This window comes from Schistocerca serialis, chromosome 4 (assembly GCF_023864345.2).
Source record: "Schistocerca serialis cubense isolate TAMUIC-IGC-003099 chromosome 4, iqSchSeri2.2, whole genome shotgun sequence".
Taxonomy (NCBI): domain Eukaryota; kingdom Metazoa; phylum Arthropoda; class Insecta; order Orthoptera; family Acrididae; genus Schistocerca; species Schistocerca serialis.
In genome coordinates this window covers 634,874,578-634,895,144 of record NC_064641.1, presented here as the reverse complement: position 1 = coordinate 634,895,144, position 20,567 = coordinate 634,874,578, and the positions used below count along the sequence as shown (strand labels likewise).

General features: G+C 40.9%; 1 protein-coding gene across 2 annotated transcripts in view; it reads right to left on the bottom strand.

Annotated features, from left to right (window-relative positions):
- LOC126475476 (heat shock 70 kDa protein 4) overlaps nucleotides 1–20,567 on the bottom strand; it is a 73,997-nt gene that overhangs the window by 35,170 nt on the left and 18,260 nt on the right. For both annotated transcript variants that reach the window (XM_050103368.1, XM_050103369.1), the window contains exons 6-7: nucleotides 20,376–20,452; nucleotides 11,858–12,113 (exon numbers count right to left, since the gene is read on the bottom strand). In XM_050103368.1, coding sequence (XP_049959325.1) covers nucleotides 11,858–12,113; nucleotides 20,376–20,452 — 333 coding nt within the window. The remainder of the gene's footprint in view (nucleotides 1–11,857; nucleotides 12,114–20,375; nucleotides 20,453–20,567) is intronic.

Genomic DNA, 20,567 nt, shown 5'->3' with positions numbered 1-20,567 from the left:
GGAAGACACTAAAACTATTCATTATAAAGCACTTCCAGTAGATTCACTTTATTGTCTCACACTAAAAGGTGCATTAAGTGCAGCAAATCATTTGCAAGATCTACAGTCTTTAGCACAACACTAAAGAGGACTGTTTCCATTTTAATTAGAAATGGTTGTATAACCACAGTTAATTACACAAAGAATAAAAATCATAATACAATAATGTGCTCTGCATAAAAATTTTAACTGATATGCAAAACCGAGAGCTCAAATCTAACACTGTCAAGCATTTCTTCGCATACTTACTTCTGGGTACTAGCCACACGCTGAGAAAAATAATCAAACATGGTGACCTTGAAACGATTCCAGATACTACGCAGGCGCCTACGTTTTACTGGCAATACATTTTCCGTGTCTTCAGGTACACTACTGAAAATTAAAGCAGTTCTTTATGCTGTAGTAAAGATGTTCCGAGCTAAGAAATAAAGTATTTGAGAAATTCCTAGGTAATCAAGAAATGGAACACCTGAGTACAGAGCATTATATCTGATCTATAAATTTACGAGTTTGATAAAAGTGTTGGTTGGAAAAGCACTAACTGAAATCATATTGTGTGTCAGCTTTCAACTAGCAAATTCTGAGGCAAATATACACTCAAATTTGCACACATTAAACTACTAAAGTATGGAAAAATCACTTGAAGTGCAGGTGGTACACAATTTATTTGTAACACTATTACTGTTTGTGGCTGAAGTGTTCTGAACAGTATCTTCCTTGCTTAATGGGGTTGAAATTCAATAGATTCTTGCATACAGAAACAAATACTGTGAATTTTAAGCCCCGCCCCCCCCCCTCCCCCCCCCCCCCCACACAGGAAGCTATGCACGGTATGTACCTCATGAAGTTTTGTGTCAATGACTATTATCTGGAAACTAGTAGGAAAGGTATATGAAATGGGAACTGATCACTAATGCGACTACTGCACCAATTTCACAATTTTAGTTAATAGGTTTCAATCTTGCTGGTAGACTGAAACTGCTTGCAACCACCTGCACTTCATGGCAAAACTAATAAGAGACTGTTAATCCTCTTTCAAAATCATCCGCAATAAATCAGTATTATAGCAAGCAACAATGATAAGTTTCCCTTGTTAAAAAAAGCGAAGACTGGGCAGTCTACATGCCAGGGTAAGGGGAGAGGTTAGATAGTAAGTATAAAATTAAAACACTGATAGGTACATCTTATATGAAAAATAAGCGCAGTAGGTACTTCATGTGCCCTTCACAATTCATAGCCTTTGAGGGAAATGCCAATAAGCAAAAAATTATCTGATTTTAAATCTGTAATTCCTTAACATTATGTCTTCTTAAGTGTAAGCCCTTTCAAGTCAATGATTTCTAGGCTGCTATTCACACGCTTGTCATCATATTTCTTCAGTTTCAGCAACATAAATTAAATTATGTAGTGCATCAAAATAAGTTACTTAAAGTTTGATTGCATCATTAATATTACATAGCTTCACTTAAAATTGTTTAAAACTGTGACTGTCTAGTAGGGGTACAGAATTGCTTCATTACTGTAGTGCATAGGATGAAGCAAGGATAAATAGGGCCAGGAAACCACTGTATAACACTTCTTTTTAACTTTCTTTCCTCACCAAACAACTTTAACTGAAGTTACACCAAACTGTCACATGGAGATAAAAACTAATGTCAAAGAAAATTTAGTATTACCTTTAAAGCGTAGGAATTTTGGAACTCCAACTAATATGGAAAATAAGTCTACAAAGATTTCAAAAAATTTGTAGACGTATTTCACTACTTCAAGAACCACACCATAGAAAAATACATCAAAAAGTTTTAGGAGGTAAGTAATTTTGCACTGATGTCAATATAACACTCAATATGACATATCTCTGTAGAAGACTGCAGAATACACTTTTAAAGCAATTTCTTCAAATGTAAACCAGTTAAGATTTTTTAGTAATTTTGTTACTAGCCTTGTAAATACAACAAGGCTGCTTTTTTTGTTTTTCCCCACGACTGTACAGATTTATATGCTCATCATCAGCAGCTGTATTTTTTATGTACTGCATTTTTTTTACCATACGTTTATGGAGATGATGTATTAATTTTATCTGGTTTTCAGCATGTCCTCGTATTATTATGAATAACGCTATGTGTGCGCTATATATTTTGCGTATTATACAGCAATACTGCTACTTATCGTAAAGAAGACACATTTAGTTGCAGAGAGGTGCAATGAAAAGACTGTACACACTAAACTTTCAGCCAAAGCCTTTTAAAAAAAAATGTTAACCCCCCCCTACCTCTCCAGCCAGAAACATACCTGCCAACTTCCCTAAACAGAAAGCCAGTAAGATCCCAAATCGCAAACATTTAACGTGTGCATGCGTTGCAAGGTGTTCAAAAATAGTGAAAAAAGACTACACAAAAAGAGATCACAAATAATGTTAACACACATAATGTAGCCTATATTTTATTTCACTATTTTCAAACTCTGAAATTAGGTACTTACAAGTTACTTGCTGATGAGTGTTCATTTGTTGTCACTTAACAGTGGGAACATTTCACACTCTACACAAAGATGAGCTTTTCTGCAGTTGATCTTGCAAGCCACGATATGAACGGCAGCGTCAAAACTACTAAATTGGACATTTATTTGCACTTATTTACAAAATTTTCCAAGTTCGCAGAACACTGGCTATATTCCATCACATGTTACAGAGGAGAGACTAAGATGAGCAACTTTCTTCGGTTTCTTCAGAAATTCTGAAGAAAAGCTATTCATTTAATGTAGACCACTGCTTCTTGTATTCAAAACAGAAATGGATCCTAGTGCTTCATTCGACATGGAGGACCTAAACTGATTGCGATTCTTCTTCACCAAGCTGAACACACGCTCACACTCAGCATTGCTGAGTAGTAGAGTCTGAGCAGAAAGCTTTAGCCTGGATAACCTGTTGTACTTCGGTACACCATCAGCTCCATGAATGCTCATCAAATGAGCCCATTTGGTTTCATCTGTCAAGTTCTTGCTCTCAACAGTGGCAGAGTCATAAACCTGTAAAGTCCAAATGGACTCTGAAGCACATTGTGTCCTCAGCTGACTCCAGGGTGTCTGCATGGACAAGGAAAAATAATTCCCGGATTTCCCGGTTGAAAATACACTTTCTCCCAGGTGAAAATACACTTTCTCCTTGTTAAGTGACAGTACACTTTTTCTCAGCACTTATCAATCCTTTTATGGTTTAAGGTTATATACACCGGCATAGAATTTCCCGGCACTTTAGAAGATGAAACTCAGGGGGGGAAAAAAAACACGTTTTGGAAAGATCTTTGAGGTGCAGCAACATATACACAGCATATTTCCGTGTTACGAAGGTATAAATTCGAATTCCACCAAACACTGCACGTTACTTTCCAAAGCATTAAAATCTAGATTGCGACGCACTTTTGTAAGCCGGTCACAGCTCATGTCACCTGATCTCGCCAGCTGATGACAGAATTTGACACGCGATGTCAGCCAATAGCAAGATCACTCTTAAGTAGCGCGAACACACAAATAAGAAAAATTAATGGCTTGAATTAATGTACAATTGTTGCTACAAGAAAAGCAAAGCTATCACATATAATATTGGTCTCTAGGATTAATAAGCTGCAAGAGAAGCTAAGCTTCCACATATATTGTTGATCTTTTTTGCGCGTCATACATCACATAAATGTGCAAGTAAAATTTTTTTAATAACGACGTAAATGTCTGATCTTCTGGGCTCGAAATTGCTTATATTTTTCCATGACCTATTAGAAAGGTATGTTTCAGCAGTTGTCAGAGAGCGCCAGATAATAGGCGTCACTGCACTTGCACAGCTACGATGGACCAGGAAGCCCGCATGTTCGTACATGTGAAACATTAAAAGATCTTGCATTAAAACGAATCTAATGTAAAAAACTGTCACATCACGCTCATTGGAGGCAATTTGTTGTTCAGAAGCACTGCGCAGTCTTCCTAAAGCCTTTGACACACTTTGCTGTTGGCAGACGCTTGTATGAGCGCTGTGTTTTGTTGTTGTATATGGCGCATTTTCTTTGTGACTTAAGTTTTATTTTCGTTTTTTTCTCTCGTTCATGTTTTGCTGCTGCAGTATTATTCTGCAGAAGTGTGATACAGTAAATTTTTTTGTTGGAGTATTGGTTCTTACCAGTCAAAATCACAAAAATTTAACTGAAAACTAGAACAATGAAAAATTCCCGGAACTCAAAAATATTCCCGGGTTTTTCCCAGTTTTCTCCCAGATGAAACAATTCCCAGGTTTTTCCTGGATCTCCCGGTTGTCCTGGGTCGTAGACACCCTGTGACTCACTTCCCTTCCTTGGCAGCAATGATTGACACCTTTCTACAAGAAATTCTACAGAAGAAAACTTGGCATTCTCGATTTTGGAAACTTCTGCTACCTTTGCATGCTTCAGTACTTCATCACTGAGCGGAAACTTGTTTATGATATAATCACACACAGAGAAGAAATAAGCCCTGACAGACGAAAATAATGTCTATTTGTCTTTATCGTTAAGTTTCTTCACCAAATTCATTGTCTGAACACCAATAACTAGATTATCATTGCCTCTCGGATTCTCAAGAAGATGGTACTGAACTTTCTATAACTTTAGATTTAACAAACCTGGAGAGAAGCAGCTATAATAGCTTAGTCATTAGTTCTCACAGTTTATGAATTTAAGGGGAAGCACTCTGAAGTGCAGGACTGAGATTCTCAAATATAGGAATGGCAGTATATACAAAAGCACAGTATGCCTTGTTTAAGCCTGAAGAGGCAAATAAACAGTTTTTGCTTCACGGGTTTGAATAATGTTGTTCTTCAGGACAGGAGTGTCAGATTTTGTGGCAGATGCAAATCTCTTTGGGGCAACCAATCCTGATGACTCTATAGCCTTCCTCTTTCCATGGTCTTTAGAACCACGAAGCTCAGGTTTTGGGATTGTAAATCATGTTAAGCTTCTTGATGCACACTGAGCACTAACATGCACCTCATCTTCAAATAACCCAGCTAATGGATCCCTCTGCTCCAACAGTCTCTGCAGACACTTTCCTAAAGATAGCCATCTTGTGCAGACAAGTTTAATATCTTCTAAGTAGTTTCCATGCCGGGGAGCTCTTTGAACTTTTTAAGCCCTTCCTTTCTCTTGCAACTCTTTTCTAAACAATAGACAATGTTGATTAAAAGTTCATCAATTTTAACAGGCAAACTGCTTGCACCTTCATCATCAGCAAAGTTAATCAAATGACATAAGCAACCCAGCACAAAGGCATACAGCTGTGCTTCCCTTAAAACATCAGTTATTCAATTTTTCTTTCCAATCATGATTGGAGCATTGTCTGAACAGAACATTACATAATTATCAAATTAAAAAGAAAATACGTGGAAGTCAAGACATGCCTAAAAAGTTCAGTGGTCTTCTCGTCAAACTTCTGACTAATCAATTGGTATTTTGTAATACTCCGACTGTTAAATTGAATTCCCAATATTATGTCCCATTGAATCAACCACCAAGTCTGGGACAGACAGCACCTAAGTAATAGTCTTTTGCTGCTTTTCCTCAAAACAGGTGACGGCTAAGGGATAAAGCTTAGCATCACAGTCATTGCTCCCATCTTCAGCCAAAGTAAATGGTTCAGGATGCATGCAACTAATGAGTTCATTTCTTGAATCTGTAGCCATTTCTTTCAAAATACGTGAAGTCTTTGTATGACCACAACTGTATCTTTTTGCGTTTTCCGAATCAGAGAACATTTTCTTAAAAAGAGCACCAGTATGAACAGCAACAGCTAACTGAATATTATGACCAATTAAAAATAAAGAGTACAAACATTATGCTCAAGGTCAGCTCCAGGAGTGGTAAAAAATGAATTAATTTTCCCACTACTATCCTTCATTTCCATATTGAAGATATGTTTAATGGATTTAATAAGACTTATTAATTCAGCGGTTCCTCCGTAAGCAATGCTTATATCACATTAACACATGGAACAGAATGCGAATGTTTCACCTTTCTGCGATCACATAATACACTGAAATTCAGCAGAATATGCATCCCTGAAAGACTGATGATATCGTTTCTTAGTTAAACTCATCACGAAAACACTAATTCACACAAAAATTCATCACACAACTGCATAATACTAGATCAAACAGCAAACACCACATAAAAGCAAGCATAAACAAAGCTTTCCTAACCAGCATACAATCGAAGCACAAAGAGAATACAGTGATAATCTATGAGATGAGATTATCGATAGAACGTTCAATCGAGTTTCATCAGTGGTGTTTCAGACACACAAAGTTAATGACAAAGCACAGCGATATTCTGAGAGAGCAGATTATCAATAATATTAGCAGTCGAATTTCAAACACTTGCTTCTCAGAATAGCAGCTATTATTAACAGTCCAAACTGAAATCAATAAGAATCCAGAGAGCAGGACAGGAACATGCCCGGGAGTTGAAAATCTGGAGGGGGGGGGGGGGGGGGGGGGGGGGAAATATATATATATATATATAAAAAAATGTTCATCCGGAAAAGCGTGAGACTACCCCAAAATCCGGAAATCTTCTGGGAAAACTAGGCAGGTATGCAGAAAGCAACAAACATTTCGAATACAAGCTACCATCCATTGTCAGGAGGGAAGGCAAAGGAACAGCAGGATACAAGTGGGGGGAAGAGGAATCAGCAGTGCCTGGTGGAGTATGCAGGGATTAGAAGTGGCAGTACAAGGCTGTGACACACAGCATCTGGAGGCTGTGGGGGAGGGGAGGGGAGGGGAGAGGGGAAAGGTGAGGAGCAGAGAAGGGAAGGGATCAGTGAGTGCACTGCCAAAGAGCAGCGTGCAGTGAGGGTGAGAGGACACAAATTAGTTGTTGGTAGAATACAGGTGGTTGAGACAATTGGACGAAGGGTGTGGGGACACTAGATTACCATAGGTTGAGGCTAGGATAATTTCAGGAGCATAGAACGTGTTGCACAGTTCAGAAAAGTTGGTGATGGAGGGGAGCGTCCAGATGGCCCAGGTTGTGAAGCAGCCATTGAAATCCAACAAGTTATGTTCAGCTAAACGTTGTGCTACATGATGGTCCACTTTGCTCTTGGCCCGCAGTTTGGCAGTGGCCATTCATACTGGTGGACAGCAGACTAGTGTATGATACAGCTGCTTTCACAGGTGACCTGGTTCTTGATGGTGTAGGATAGGAAGGACTGGAATGGGAAGTGCTGGGTGGGTGGATCGGGCAGGTCTTCACCTTTATCTTTCACAGGGATATCATCCTTGTGGTAAGTGGTTGGGGGTGGGGGGGGGGGGGGAGTGACATAGGGTTGGACTAGGATGATGTAGGGATTGGGTGAGCGACTTAATGCCAGTTTAGGAGAAGCGGGAAAGATTTTGGGTAGGATGTACATAATTTCAGGGTATGATGATAGGTTATCAAAGCCCTCACGAAGTACGTGGTTCATTTGTTCCACTCTCACTCTGTGGTGGTATTGGTTTAATGTGGACAGAGGTGTGGATGGAGACATCAGAGAGATGAAGGTCAATAGTGAGGAAGGTGGTACGTTAGGTTGAGGAAGACCCGGTGAAGTGGATGGAAGGGAAAGTGGTAAGGTTGTGAAGGAATGAGGATGCCCTGGCTCTGAGTCCAGATCATGAATATATCAATGAAATTTAACCAGACCAGGGATTGGGGAAGCTGTGGTGATTTTCTCTAGGCAGCCCTGAAAACAGTTGACAAAGTGGTATATGAGGAATGAGGTAGTGGGTTTGGAGTGAAGGAAATTGGGAAACGTAATCTAGTAGGTTATGGAGTGGAGACAGTGGAGAATCAGTGAAGCAACTGGTTGGTGCTGATGTGGGAGACTTAAGATTCAGGCAATAGGTTGGAGGTGTTGGCCAATGAAGGCCGATATTCTTTCAGTAGATGCACGATAAACTGATACAACAGGCATCCAGGATTGTTAAGTTTTTGGATTTTGGGGAGCATGTAGGAGGAGGATATGTGGGGCGTCACAGGGATGAGGCGTCACAGGGATGAGGAGGGAAATGGATTCAGAGGAGAGGTACTGGGAAGGGCCTAAGGTTTTAAGCAGGGATTGGAGGTTATGTTGGACTTCTGAACTGGGATTAATCTGGCATAGCTTATAGGTTGGACCTCCTCTCCTTTCCCAGGCCCTGCATGGAAACGCTTCTTTGCCACCAATCCCTACATCAAAGCCAACCTATCCCAATATAGAACTCTTCCTCTCTCAGTTCATACCACCATCCAACCATGATCCACCTCATAGCCTCCCAGGAATTCTTTACCTCCAACTTTGATTCACAATCCTTCCCTTCATAAGAACACCAACCATTCAGCAGAAAGGAGGACAGCCATACACAGTTTCAAAACAAATCCGGACCCAATCATTCCATTTGCATATGAAGGTTCCATCATTATCGTTATAAATCTTTGACTACTTGGCGGAAGGCCTCCGTCAATTGTCCAACTCCTTCACCTACATACTTTTCTAGAAAGAGCCTATTCCAAATCCACCAATCTTTGACACTCCATTGTAGTTGACTACCTTTCTTCTGCCGAAAGAATTTCCACTCTTGTTGACCAACATCTCCAACCAACTGCACCACACCAAAGATACTAAGAACTTCCATCACCAACTCTCCATCATCCCCATCCGCTTTAACTCGATACCTACTGTTGGTGCCACTTCTCTATACCAACATCCCTCACGTCCATGGACTTTCTGCCATTGTACACCACCTCTCCCAACATCTTATAGACCCCAAACCCACTACTTCATTCCTCGTATATCTTACTCACTTTATCCTAACACACAACTTTTTCTCCTACGGAAGGTATGTAAAAAAATATGCAGCACAGCAATGGGCATCTGAATGGCACATTCACATACCAACCTGTACTCAGGGCCATCTAAAACAAACTCCCTCTAGCTTCTCAAATCCCTGGGTCTGGTTCAAGTTCTTTGCTGATATCTTCGTGATCTGGACCCAGGGCTAATACACCCTATCCTCATTCCTTTCTTGACGACCTCAACATCTTACCCAGCATGCTGAAGGTCTAACCCCCAAGGCCTTCACAGACAGGGACTATCCCCCAGACCTAGTCTCAAACCAACTTCCCATGCCACATCCCTCACATCACAATATAAAAGAGCACCCCTTCATCATCCCATACAACTGAACAACATCCCTCCTGGGGGCTATGATTACCTATCATCACACTGAATTTAGGGACATTTAGATCATTCCCAACCATCCTAACACAGTGTTCTGCTACTATCTCTACAACATCCCAGTTCATCCCTTTTAAACTCGAAATCCCAACCTTTTGGCACAGAGATCATATCCCTGTGAAAGACCCAGCTGACTGCCCTAACCACCCATCCAGCACCTCCAGCTCCGTCACAGGCTTATTCATAGGATGGGCTACCCGTGAAAGCAGCCATGTAATATACCAGTTCTGCTCAAATCATTGCACAGCTTTATAAATTTATATGACAATCAACCAACTGTCGACCAGGATGAACAGCCACTGTCAAATTGTGAGCAAGAGCAAAGTAGACTACCCTGTGGCACTACATGCAGCTGAACATAGCATGCCCTATTTTAATGGCTGCTTCACAGGCCGGGCCATCTGCATCCTCCCTGTATCACCAGCTTTTCTGAACTACACAGAGCTCTGTACAACACAGTCTCCGCTCCACATATCGTCTCGGGCTCAAACTACCGTAACCTAGTGCCCCACACCCTCCACCCAACTGTTTCCACTGCCACTGTCCTATTACCTCCTCCCATTCATGTCCCCTCAATCCCACTGTATCTGCTCTCTGCAGTTTCTTCCTCTTCTCCACTCATCTCCTTTCCACTCACCCTTTCTTTTCTTTCTGAAGAAGGCTTTGGCTGAAAGCTCATACACAACAGTATTTTTGATATGCCTGCCTGAGCATGTATCTAAATACCAGCCTTGAAAAATAAAAATATAAGAAACAAGCTACCTTGTCCTTATCCATATGTAGAAATAATGTCATTTATAAAACACATGAAGGTTCCAGGACACCAAGAACACAAAGCAAATGCCGTAACCAATCACACCACCCTCCTTCATATATCTGTCTTTCCCCTATTCTAATATGATAAGAATCTTATTAAAATTGAGCAGTATTTCAGTATGGAAAGGTTAATTGTTTTGCAAGTGACCTCCCTCTTAGACAAACTGTTAGTTCCTAATATTCTACCAATCCACGAAAGACATTCCGACAATTTAGCCAATATGTCGGTTTTACATCACACTTGTATCCAGTGTTACGCCCACATTTTTGCCTGACATCGCAACTCAACCCTTAAGTCAAAAATTACAACACTTATTACTAATGTGGTTCCTGATGTTCAACTGCGTTGTTAATATTTTATGCAGAAAGTGGAAACAACAAATTGGCCCTACAAGAGAGGGGGAAGGGGGGACAGATTACAACAACACCGATGTTTCACAATTTTAAATTAGTCCACATTAAGAACTTACCAACACCTACACTGATGTTACCCTAATTTTTATAGAATACAACAGCCACATAGATTATCACATTATTTACCAATGGGCTGAATTTACAAATAATACTACGCATTAAATTATTAATGTGTAATATGTGCAGCAGACAACCTATTACACACCCCCAAGTGCACATCAGATACTTCTCGGTCTGTAGAAACTATTCTTAAGGGACAAGATGTTGGATTTTGCCTGTGAAGAAATTTTGGATCCAATTGAAAACCTGTCTAGATACCTCATATGCATACATTTTCTTTTACATACTTGTGTGTGGTACTGTACCAGTAACCTTTCATAGACCTATTGCCTGTATCTATAACACTTAAGAAATTGTGCATGCTCTGTGTTGTCTTCTGCCAATTTTCAGAATCCGCACTTTTGTTTCAGACAAGTTGTTACATTTGAAGTCTGAAAATAATTAGAAGCCTGTCGCAAATACAGATGACTGATTTAGGATGACAGTTCTGTGTGCAAGTTCTGGCAGCCATTTTAAGCTCTTTTTCAGTCACATGGAACAATTCTCCTGCCGATTCTGGAAAGAATCTTAAATAAACATTTGAGTCCTTTGACCTCCTTGAGCATCAGCAATTTTGGGCATTTGCGAAGTCATAAGTAGCTATAGTATCATCCATTTGCGGTGGTAGAAACTGTCAATGTGCCAAAAATAATACAAATGCCACAACCGTTCTATACTACCTCACGTAGTTAATGCTCACATCTATTTAGAGAGAGAGGTGAAAATGGTGAGTTATCGAATACACAGCCAACTGTCAACTTTTCAATTGTCATGGGCAACAGCAGAAAACTGACAAGCAGTAGCATTCTCAATTATTGTTAACAGCATAACTGACTTGAGGAAATAATAATAATAATAATAATAATAATAATAATAATAATGATAATAATAAACATTAAAACTATAAAAGCTGTTTCATACAGTAACAAGAAAGTAGTTAAGCAAGCAAACAAGCACGTGCATGGGTATTTTGGTTACAATGTTGATTTTCTGCTAACTAAAATAATAAGAATACACAAGTGATAAATGTGACGACTAAACACGTAATTAAATCCCAGAAAAAAATATTAGAGATAGGTCACAGCACAGCATTGGCATTAGTAAAACAGGCTCCTACATCTTTAACAAAATATAAAATATTTGTGGCCATATTTTAGCTTATGATTTTTAATTTTAAAACATTACCAAAATGCAAAAATTAAAATGATGTACTTACCCATCTTCACCCATTGATGCATCCCACACTAGTTTAATGGGATAGGTCTGGATATCAGTAACACTAAATTCTCTCACTCTAATAGCTGGTGAAAGCATAGCACACTGTAGAGCACAGCCTCTTGCTACAGCTTCATCTTGATTAAGAGTTGTACTTGGTAACTTGCCAAAAACAGTCTCTATAAGGTGTTTAATTGCAGGGATGCGGCTAGACCCACCAACAATTTCAACGGAATGTATTTCATCAAGTTGCAGACCTATAGGAAAGAGAGAAATAACGAATATTAAGGTGCGAATAGCATTTTCCAACCCTACTGCAAACAATCCAAATAATAGTATTTTAATCAGCCAAGGTATTTGGCCGTGGTCTCTTCCTTTTACGGAAAAAATGGAAATGAGCATATGGCATCATCGGCCGGGAGGCCCCTAGTTGGAGAAGTTCGGCTGCCAAATTAAAGTCTTATTTCATTTTATGTCACATTGGGCTACTTGCGCGCCGGTGATGAGGATAAAATTATGATGTGGACAACACAACACCCAATCCACAACCGGAGAAAATCTCCAACCTGGCCGGGAATTGAACCAAGGCCCACTTGCATGGGAGGCGAGCATGTTACCACCTAGCTAAGCAGGTGGACACGGAATTTAAATGAGACAGTCAACCCAAGACTATCAGATGAGTAGAGCTATGTAATATCTTGATAACATACTAACACAGAACTGGAATCATGGGTTTACACAATAATTAACACTTTTGAACCAATCCCTGTAAGAACAGTTCTAAGGTACGATTCATGAACAATGGCAGTTCGCACAGGGACTGAGATTGCATTGCTGCCAATTCCAAGCGACAATTGCAGTACATGCATACATGTGCTTTACACTTTAGGGAAGTGTGTATCCTGCAAATCACGCATTTCGCCTTCTTATGTAGAATTTGTCACTTACCACCACCATCAGGGATGACAACTCGCAACAAATGGAATAAAAATTCACTAGATATCTCTCTATGATCACGTTTAATGCAAGCATTGGCCATGACACTCAGAGCAGAGGATTCAGAACACTACTGAACCCCCTCTGGCGGCTGTCGTAGTCACCTGCTCAACCATCACATTCATGTTAACCGTGTGGGGCAGAGTCAACAGTGACAGAAGAGGTGAAAGTTTCCCCAGTTTGCCTTGTTTAAAGTCCATCTGGGCAGGGGCCTGATGCCGGGGCAATGACATGAAAATGGGAAGTGGTCACTAAAACACAGGTCGTCATGTGCTCGCCAGTGGATAAATGGGAGAAGCCCTGGGCTGCAAATTGATAAATAAATGTCCGAATAAGTACCATGAACCACACTGAAATGTGTGGCAGCCCCAGTATTTAAGAGGCAGAGGTGGAACTGAGACAGTAAAGTTTCGACATATCTGCCTTGGCCAGTAAGCATGGTGTCACCCCCTCAAGGGGCTATGGGCGTTAAAACCTCCCAAAAGAAGGAAAGGTTTAGGGAGTTGATCAATCAGTGCAGTTAATACATTTAGGGGTACTGCAACATCTGGAGGAAGATATACATTGCAGACAGTTATTTCCTGCGTCGTACGTTTTCTGACAGCCACAGTTTCAAGAGGTTTTGAAGGGGCACAGTTTCACTACAGACCTAGTTTAGGGCATAATGCAAATTCCACCTGACACTCGATTATAGTCACCATGGTTCCTGTAATGTGGCAAGACCAGAGTCGAAACAAGGCCCTCGGAGTAGACAACATTCCATGAGAACTACTGACGGCCTTGGGAGAACCAGTCCTGACAAAACTCCACCATCTGGTGAGCAAGATGTATGAGACAGGGGAAATACCCTCAGACTTCAAGAAGAATATAATAATTCCAATCCCAAAGAAAGCAGGTGTTGACAGATGTGAAAATTACCGAACTATCAGTTTAATAAGCCACAGATGCAAAATACTAATGCGAATTCTTTACAGACGAATGGAAAAACTAGTAGAAGCCGACCTCGGGGAAGATCAGTTTGGATTCCGTAGAAATGTTGGAACACGTGAGGCAATACTGACCCTACGACTTATCTTAGAAGCTAGATTAAGGAAGGGCAAACCTACATTTCTAGCATTTGTAGACTTAGAGAAAGCTTTTGACAATGTTGACTGGAATACTCTCTTTCAAATTCTGAAGGTGGCAGGGGTAAAATACAGGGAGCGAAAGGCTATTTACAATTTGTACAGAAACCAGGTGGCAGTTAGAAGAGTCGAGGGACATGAAAGGGAAGCACTGGTTGGGAAGGGAGTGAGACAGGTTGTAGCCTATCCCCGATGTTATTCAATCTGTATATTGAGCAAGCAGTGAAGGAAACGAGAGAAAAATTCGGAGTAGGAATTAAAATTCATGGAGAAGAAATAAAAACTTTGAGGTTCGCCGATGACATTGTAATTCTGTCAGAGACAGCAAAGGACTTGGAAGAGCAGTTGAACGGAATGGACAGTGTCTTGAAAGGAGGATATGAGATGAAAATCAAGAAAAGCAAAACGAGGATACTGGATTGTAATCGAATTAAGTCGGGTGATGCTGAGGGAATTAGATTAGGAAATGAGACACTTAAAGTAGTGAAGGAGTTTTGCTATTTGGGGAGCAAAGTAACTGATGACAGTCGAAGTAGAGAGGATATAAACTGTAGACTGGCAATGGCAAGGAAAGCGTTTCTGAAGAAGAGAAATTTGTTAACATCAAATATAGATTTAAGTGTCAGGATGTCGTTTCTGAAAGTATTTGTACGGAGTGTAGCCATGTATGGAAGTTAAACATGGACGATAAGTAGTTTGGACAAGAAGAGAATAGAAGCTTTCGAAATGTGGTGCTACAGAAGAATGCTGAAGATTAGATGGGTAGATCACATAACTAATGAGGAAGTATTAAATAGGATTGGGGAGAAGAGAAGTTTGTGGCACAACTTGACTAGAAGAAGGGATCGGTTGGTAGGACATGTTCTGAGGCATCAAGGGATCACCAATTTAGTATTGCAGGGCAACGTGGAGGGTAAAAATCGTAGAGGGAGACCAAGAGATGAATACACTAAGCAGATTCAGAAGGATGTAGGTTGCGGTAGGTACTGGGAGATGAAGAAGCTTGCACAGGATAGAGTAGCATGGAGAGCCGCATCAAACCAGTCTCAGGACTTACGACCACAACAACAAACAACAACAATATCCCTTACAGCTGTGGAGGGCAGGAGTCCGCACTGCCAGAAACCAGGTTTCCTGGAAGGCCGTAGGGAAAAAACCACCGCAATTCCACTGGAGGATGACGATATCATGAGACTGGGATGGCATGGAACATTCAATGAGGTAGTTTACGCTTCAGGATCACCTGCTGCCACCGAATTTTTACCTGAGCAGTCTATATCCTTTGTGTCTGAAGGTCTGGCAAGATCTAGGTCCTCACTGGATGCCAGAATCTCCACATGATCCGCAGACGCAGAAATTGTAAGTAGCTGTGGTGTGGTGTCACCAAAATTCCCTTGGTCTTGTGGACCTTCTTTTTGGATTTCTTTCGCTGCTCCTCAAGTTTCATGGTCTGGGAGGATTTCAACGATTCAGTCTCTGGGATGACCAGCTGCTTTTGGGATCTTCAGCCACTGGTGGGTGTCTTCTTTCCCACTAGCAGACGCCTGGGAAGGGAGTGACCCCTGGGACCCCTTCCAAACGAGAGGAGCCGAAGAAGACTTACACTTCCCTGGCTCAGAAGTGGGGACTGATGTCCCTGATGGTTGGGGGGGGGGGGGGCGGCGGTGGGGAGGGGGAGGGGGGGGGGGGTGTTACTGAAGTAGTAGTTGGTGTGGGAGCAACAGGGAGGGAAGTTCCCCCCACCATCAAGAGGGCAGATGTAGTCTTCTGGTTCAGGAATGCAAAGAACTGATGGGGTGACAACTGTTCTTGTAGCGGCAGCATAATAAGTGGCCATAGCAACAGGATGTAGGTGCTCAAATCTCCTTTCAGCCTCAGTGTAGGTCAGTCGGTCCAGTGTTTTATATTTCATGATTTTCCTCTCCCTCTGTAAAATCCTGCAGTCTGGCGAGCAAGGTGAATGACGCTCTCCGCAGTTCACACAGATGGGAGGTAGGGCACATGGAGTATTGGGGAGTGATGGACGTCCACAATCTCGACGTGTGATGCTGGAAGTACAGTGGGAAGACATATGGCGAAACTTCCAGCACTTAAAGCACCGCATTGGGGGCTTTCCATCACAGTGGTAGACCAACCTTGACTTTCTCAAGTAAGGCCATCACAGTGGTAGACCAACCTTGACTTTCTCAAGTAAGGTGTCACCCTCAAAGGCCAAGATGAAGGCACCAGTGGCAACCTAATTATCCCTCGGACCCTGATGAACGTGCTGGATGAAATGAAAACCGCGCCACTCTAAATTGGCGCGCAGCTCCTTGTCTGACTGCAAAAGGTGGTCCCTGTGGAATATAATATTCTGGACCATATTTAAGCTCTTATGGGTCGTGATGGTAACAGAAACATCCCCCAACTTGTCACAAGCGAGTAATTCCGTGACTGGGCAGAGGATGCTGTTTTTATCATGGCTGACCCAGAGCGCATTTTGGACAAGCCCCCACCTCTCCAAACTTGTCCTCCAAATGCTCCACAAAAAACTGAGGCCTCATAGACATGAAAGATTCCCCATCAACTCTTTTGCATAGGAGGTACCGGGACAAATAAGCTTCACTGCCATCCTTAGCCTGGCGTTCCTCCCAGGGTGTGGCCAGGGAGGGAAATGATTTGGGGTCATATTTCTTAGCACTGAAATTAGGCTTTGCCCACTTAAGAGACTACTGGCGGCAGACCATCAGCAAGAGATGACGTACTACCCTTCATGGAGTGTCATCCGCCCTGATGCCACCCACTCTGACTAGGAGCCCTCCCCATGGGCACCATCCAGCCTCAGCAAGGGCCACCTGGCAGGACGGCCATTGCTGGGAGTCCCGATGACCCAGGGAGATGGGCATTTACTCCATGGCATACGTGAGGAGTTAACGGTGCGGGCATCAGCAGAGCGATCCCTGTGTTGTCAGGGGCTACAACAAACAAGGTACATGCTTGCCTCGCCACAACAGACTGGCTACCATGCTGGATATGAGGTGCATGTTCATCGTCGGCGCAGAAAGTGACACTGCATATTGCATGGTGGAAAACGCACCCAGGAAGGTGTCCTCACCAGGAAGATGGAGAATGAGATGACGAGAAAATGGGCTAAAAATCTCAATGCACGATGGACATGATGCACCACGTAAAGCACCCTTCTCTAATTGGCTCGCTCTTTGGGAAAATTTAGAAAGATGGATGTCAAAACCAACAGGGGACCATCATATAAAGGTCGAAACATGTGAGACTCCTTTTAGTCACTTCTTATGACAGGCAGGAATACCTTGGGCCTCTTCTACCCCTCGGACCCGCAGGGGGCTTATAATTAGTGTGTAATGTCTTATAAGCAAAAGGAAATAGTGTAATTCATATATTTTATCAATGTAACACTTTTTTCCAGATAAGCCTTCACGATTTGCAAATCTGCTGTTTATTACTTCTCTCTCTCTCTCTCTCTCTATCTCTCTCTTGTTCATTAAGATAGAACCTCTAAGTGCAATATAAGAGGCAATGTTCCAATGCTGGAAGAATATCAAATCCTCTGCAACGGCTGACTTAGATCTTTATATTTTAACACACCCTGCGAATGACGACATCTTGAAAGTAATACAGCAGACATGAAAATGATCTACCAGGCCTGTCTGCAGTTGCAAGATGTATTTTATATATACTAGCAACAATGTTTTACTGAAGCTGACACATTAACAATTTGTTGCAGCCAATTAAATCCAGACTGTGTCAATGATCTACTGCTGACCAACAGTTGCAATAATTCTCTCTTCTTTTGCAACCAAGGGGAAAATCAGGAAAGTTGCAGATGTTTTAAACTGTCTTCTTTATGAAGGAAGTTTTCGTCTAGATTCCAGGATAATATTTATTTAATGTGTGTGTAGTTTCCTATCACTGAGAAGCTAAATAAATCTTTTGGTTGGAAATGAGTCTTTTTCCATGGGTTGTTATGGAAAAACAATTATTTTCCGTATGCTGTAAGGAGTTAAATATGTCATGAAAGCATTCCTGCAAAGTTTACACCCGGGTCAACAATGTGGAGAGGGATAAAATTGTACAGTGTAGTGAAGTGAGACGTAAGCGAATATCTGTCATGATTACCGTATTTACCCGAGAATAAGACACCCTGAATAAAAGACAACCCCCCTTTTATTAAAGATGTTCCTTCTGCTTAAGAATTAACATTATGCCTACTCTAAACTTAGGCCATTTATACATTACCTACATTTTGATAATACAAGGAGTAATAAAACTGATAAAAAGACTGCCTTTTCTTTATTGAGCCTGTTGTCTGTGGTATCACTATTTTTAATAACCACCATCACCATCATAACAGGACAGCTGTGAAACTTTTATCCTTGTTGTCACAAGTATTTGGCTATTTCTTCCGAATACGTTGATTTCTGGGGTTGTGGTGTGGGACCATGAGAAAACACACAGTGGATTTCATTTCTATTTTGACGTGAGAGTGTTACCGTATCTGTAGCTTCCAAATGTATTATCTGCCTGCAGCTCTATCATTGGCTTCATAGAACCAGCAGCTGACACACCCCCTATCATTCTGTTGTACACGATGGTGAAACATTGACTGCATTAAATACTTAAGTATGCCACTGGCCCCAACCTAGACTTCTACTGGAGAACTGTATAGTTATATTGAGTATTTGTCCAATTTTAAAGTCAATTCAATCCTGAGTACAAGAAGATTCAGGCAAATTGCTGTTTAAACATGATACATGTTCATAAAGAGCCAAAGTATGCAGAATAGATTCCCAGGATTAGCAACACAACAAAATTTGCTGCCCACTCACCACGCTCCAGTCACCTTATGCTGTCACTGGTCGCCCCCCCCTCCTCCTCCTCCACAACCCTTCCACAGTGCTGCGCTTTAACAATAGTGAAATACAGACAGGAACATACTCTACGATGCAGGTCATAACTAACAAAAGCAAGTAATACATAAATAAAATATCACAATTGTGATTAAATGCAACACTAACTTTCGCTTGTCCTGAGATCTACTGCCATCTGTTGTACTATCTCCAGAACGGGTCTTTCCACTGTAATTTATTCTTGTGATAACAGCTGCAGTCAGTTCAATGTGATTTATTTTGTCTGTTACACATTTAATTCTGGATTAATTTTCTTTCTTGTTTCATCCTAATTTCACTATGTTGCTCTACAGCTCATTAAAATCTGGTGAAGATTTTCCCCAGTATTCTAATATACGAACAGCGACCAAATTTCTTATTTTCAACTCAAATGGTAGATCATTACAGTTTCTCAGAACCAAATAGAATACTGACCTGGGTTCAGAATCAATGGTTTTTGAAGGACACTATTTTTGTCTTCGAAATGTTACCTATACTAACAAAGCAGTATAAATGTGTGGTATGTACACAGTATCTATACATGTACAAGAACATTTATTGCAAACCTGTCCAAATACAACAAGTGTTTGCAAGTTGATAGAATTTAATGCTATTTCCTCCTGTGTTTCACAACATCACCAATTTTTAAGCAGAGCTAGTTCATAGTTTCTTGCATACCCCTTGCACACTGCATTGGTACCAGAAGTGACTGAAGTGAAGTCATGTGACTGTTCAAGCAAGGTCGCTACCATATCGGGCGCTTCAGGGTATCACAAAATCTCTAGCCAGTTCAAATGAAAGCATTGCTTGCTAAGCCCTGCTCTTCGGAATTCTCAAAATAAATTTGTACGAAACCTCAATATCTAAATATTCATCTGTAAATGTAAGACACCCCCTATATTAATCTATTAAACTATATAAAAACATCAGTCTGAGCAGCAATAGTTTAATCTGCAAATATAAGATGACGACATATTTTTCAAATGATGAATTTGTGAAATAAATTGTCTTATAATCGGGTACATACAGTAGTTATTTGTATGTCCGGATTCCAGATGACAAGGAGTGAGTAAAAAGTCAAAAAGTCATGTAAGGTAATGCTTTAACGGCTTAATATTATGTCAAATATTTAACAAATTAATTGATTTGCAAAGTAACTGGAAGTCCAAAATAGTTTTATACACAGGAATCCGATTCTTTGGATGTGGGGGGTTTGTTGGTCTCTATCAATAGGTGGACAATTACTTCTTATCAGATAGTGCGTAACGCAGTTCACGAGCAAATAAACCTACAATCAAATTCATTTCTTAAGACTGATAATTTTGTGGCTAACCCTTGCTGATTAAGAAGAGGAATAAGTGAAGCAAACTGTACGATGAGCGACATCCTCCTCCTCCTCCTCCTGTCATTGTTGGCATCATCATCATCATCATCATCATCATCATCATCATCATCATCATCATGTCATACATAGTAAAGAAAGGCTTATTAAACATACCTGAGTCCTGCAGGCATTTGCGCATGGTGTGTTCAACTCTCTGAATCAAGTGGGCGCAAAGTTTCTCCATTTCTGCCCTGTAAGAGTGGACTTTTTTAGTGTCATTTGATGGATTATTTGTAGCATCTTAAAATAATGCTAACACACATGCTAAATGGAAACATCATAAATTGCCAAGCATTATTAAAATTA